The sequence below is a fragment of the Geotrypetes seraphini genome, chromosome 16 (assembly GCF_902459505.1).
Source record: "Geotrypetes seraphini chromosome 16, aGeoSer1.1, whole genome shotgun sequence".
In the NCBI taxonomy this organism is placed as follows: Eukaryota; Metazoa; Chordata; class Amphibia; order Gymnophiona; family Dermophiidae; genus Geotrypetes; species Geotrypetes seraphini.
In genome coordinates this window covers 8,803,312-8,807,039 of record NC_047099.1, presented here as the reverse complement: position 1 = coordinate 8,807,039, position 3,728 = coordinate 8,803,312, and the positions used below count along the sequence as shown (strand labels likewise).

Here is a 3,728-nt window from a genome sequence, read left to right as displayed (position 1 = left end):
ATGACCTATTTAATGGACTAAACAAACTAGCTTTCGCTTTTGACATTATCAGTCTTTTTACTAAGCTGCCGTAGCGTTTTTAGCATGCGCTGCAGATTAGTGCGGAAACTCTAATGCCAGCTCAATGGAGGCGTTAGCGTCTAGGGCACGGGGCATTTCAGCGCATGCTTAAAACGCTAGCGCAGCTTAGTAAAAGGAGCCCTGTTGTTTTTGAGGGCTATAAAAAAAACCAAAAGAAAGTTACTCAGGTATAATTATGGGATATCTGTGAGAATAAGAGCATATCGCAGCAAAATCCATTTGGAGGGAAGGGTTACTTTGGAGAGAGGGAAATGATTATGTTTTGAGACAAAGTTAGCGTATGTCCTGCTGAACAAGGACATACGCTGATAGGGCTAGTCTCGGTTAGGGCGCTGATCTTAGACCAGAGGGCCGCCGCATGAGCGGACTGCTGGGCATGATGAACAACTGGTTTGACCCAGCAGCGGCAATTCTTATGTTCTTAATACAAAGCTATGTATAAACCTTGCATAGAAAGCACAGAAGATAAGAAACCAAAGTTGTCTGACTGCTTAAGTCCTTCCTATCATTTATCATTTCTATAGCGTATGCAGTACTGTACAGACCTATGAGTGACCCATCCCTGCTCCAAACAGCTTACCATCGAGGCAAGAGAAACATATAAAATAAACAAGAGATTCTAGGAGAATGTATTATCGAGATATGGTCAGGATTGGCCAATAACCTCCATAAGGTGAGTTTTAAAAGTAGAATTGGGAAGGTTTGAGGAGTAACACAGGAAGACATTTAGGAATATTAATATTCTTTGAATATCTGAGAAATAAGTGCTTATTTGTGTGTTCCAACCACAGTCAATCAATCTCAGAGGAAAAAGGCCTCAGAAGCCGTCGGAAGCAAATGCTGTCCTTTGGCTATGTGTAAGCTCCTCTATTCTCTTCTATCATTGGCCGAACAACCTTCAGTGTTATATATCACTATTTTTGTATTTATATAGATTTTAGTATGTGTAACACATTGGCACCAATGAAATAATGCTTATCTGAAAAGCACCCCCGCTGTTCAATTCAGAGTCAGCATTCTTTGGTCCACGTGACTCATACAGAACTGTGCTCTTCGCAGCCGAGGGTGGCCATCGTTTCACAGTCAAACGACTGTTTCATCAGGGCACTTTTGCGATACCGACAAAAAATTTGTCTATGGGAAAACCAAAAATAATGATTTATAAAACTGGAGGTTGTTTGGCCAATGATAGAAGCGAATAGAGGAGCTTACACATAGCCAAAGGACAGCATTTGCTTCCGATGGCTTCTGAGGCCTTTTTCCTCCAAGATGGATTGCCTGTGGTTGGAATGCACAAATAAGCACTTATTTCTTACTGGAGTTTTTTTTTTTAATTTATATTTTGGTACTCCAGTCTCTCTAATTCATAGGGTTGTTATAACTCTGAATATCTGACTCATTTTAATTATTCCCTTTATTGTTCTCTTATGTTTCTGCTTCGTTACAGTTGATAAAGTGGAAGAATGTCAGTCAGCAATGACACCAGAGTCACACAGTTCATCCTACTAGGACTCACTAGCGATCCAGACTTACAGAGGATGTTTTTTGGACTCTGCTTAATGATGTACCTGCTCAATGTAGCCGGGAACCTTCTCATTGTGGTGACCATATGTGTAGACTCTCAGCTTCACACTCCCATGTACTTCTTCCTCAGCAACTTGTCTTTATTAGATTTGGGCGTTGCAACGCTCGCTGTCCCCAAATCCCTTTTTAACTTCGTCTCGCAGAGCAAAACCATCTCATTCAATGACTGCATTGCTCAAGTGTTTTTCTTTCACTTCATTGAGGGGGCCGAATGCTTTCACCTGGTCCTGATGGCTTATGACCGCTATGTTGCCATCTACAATCCGTTGCGTTATGTCAGAATAATGAACACACGAGCTTGTCTTCTGCTTGTGGTTTCTACATGGGCAGGTGGTTTCATTCATGGCCTAGCACAGTCATTTCCTGTAGTATATTTGCCTTATTGTGGTCCTAATGAGATAAACAACTTCTTCTGCGATGCCCATCCCTTATCTTTGCTGGCTTGCTCTAGTACATATTTGACGGAGATTGCAGATATGATCAACAGTGGAATCTTAACCCTCGGTTGCTTCTTGGTGGTGTTTATATCTTACGCGTACATCATCGCCACAGTCTTAAAAATTCGCTCAGCTGAGGGAAGGCAGAAAGCCTTCTCTACCTGCGCCTCTCATCTCCTGGTTGTCATTTTGTTTTTTGGCCCTCTTATTTTCATGTACATGAGACCCTCAGTGACATTTGTAGGTGACAAAATGGTCGCCTGTTTTTACACCGTTGTAACCCCTGTGTTAAACCCCTTCATTTATACTCTCAGAAATGAGAAGATGAAAAAAGCCATGAAGCGGCTGATAGATAGGAAAATGTCTCTTCTGTGACATACTGTATGTAAACTGATTTACTATCCATTTAAAGAATGGCAACATCATATAAACCATCTCCACTCATCGATTGATGTCTATTGTTTAATTTAGTCTATATAATGATGACTATTTTCTCTTGGTTAATTTTTGTATATAGAATTTCCATTGAAAGGTGTAGAAAAGCTGAATGAATTTTGCTGTTTCTAGTAAGAGGTTGGAGCTATGGATACAATTCTATCACTGGGGCAGGATGAGCATATATTCTACCCTATTGCAGATTTTGGTATCATTCACAAAAGAGCACACCAGAGGCTTGCAGTCATGGTCTTCAGGGGATTCGCCCCACCTCCTAAAGGCCCTGAAGGCACTGCTCTGAATTTGATTGATTGAGCAGGCAACAGGCAGATGTTGCTCAGCCAATCAAATTCAGATCAGCACTCACAGGGCCTTCAAGGGATTTGGAGAATCCCCAGCCCAAGAGCCCTGCTTTTGCTGGGTGGGGCGTTACTTTTTGTTTGATGCAGTTTGACTGGTTGAGCAGGTTGCCTACTCAACAAATCAAACTGCATCAAACATAAAGTAAACAAAGAAACAAAAAAGCAGGGCTGTACGTATAGCTGGGGGTTCACTGAATCCGCTGGAAGCCCTCACCATATGCCACTATAGCAAACCTAACCTTACCAGAAAGCTCTTCTGTAATATCACTCATAAAAATGTTAAAAACAGCTAGACCATTGATCAATTACTCCATTTACCACTATCCTTAATTACCTTAATTCAACCACTTCCTAATCCCAATCAGTCATTTTTATTCCCATCCCAAGAACACCCAATTTATAGGTCACCTACAAAGATCCATGTCAAAAACATTGCTAAAATTTAAGCACATCACATCTAACACTCAAACCAATAGTCTGGTCGCCCGTTCAAAGAAAATAAGCAAGTTTGTCTGACAAGACCAACCTCTAGCAAAGCCATGCCGTCTCAGTTCAAAAAAGTCTCACTGCCCTTTGTTTTTGAAATGTTTCCATCAATTTGCTCATTACAGAGATCAGACTGACGAGCCTATAGATTCCAATGTACTTCTGCGTTTGTGGAGAGGGACCACATCTGCTTTTCTCCAGTCCTCCGGGACCACTCAAAACTCCCCCCCAAATTGAAAAGTTCAGTCATTGGAGCTGCCAGAAATTCCTCAGACGTATCTCATCCTGCTCCACTAACTCCTCATGAGCACAGTCATTTGAAAATCCTTCAAGGTCTACCATA

At 41.5% G+C, this 3,728-nt stretch overlaps 1 protein-coding gene across 1 annotated transcript; it reads left to right on the top strand.

The window, feature by feature from the left end:
* The first annotated feature begins 672 nt into the window (after nt 1-672).
* Nucleotides 673-2,477, top strand: LOC117350491 (olfactory receptor 4E2-like). Its single transcript, XM_033924786.1, has 2 exons — nt 673-754; nt 1,529-2,477. The coding sequence occupies exon 2, from the start codon at nt 1,545-1,547 to the stop codon at nt 2,475-2,477; it is 933 nt and encodes a 310-aa protein (XP_033780677.1). The 5' UTR covers nt 673-754; nt 1,529-1,544.
* Nucleotides 2,478-3,728: the final 1,251 nt, after the last annotated feature.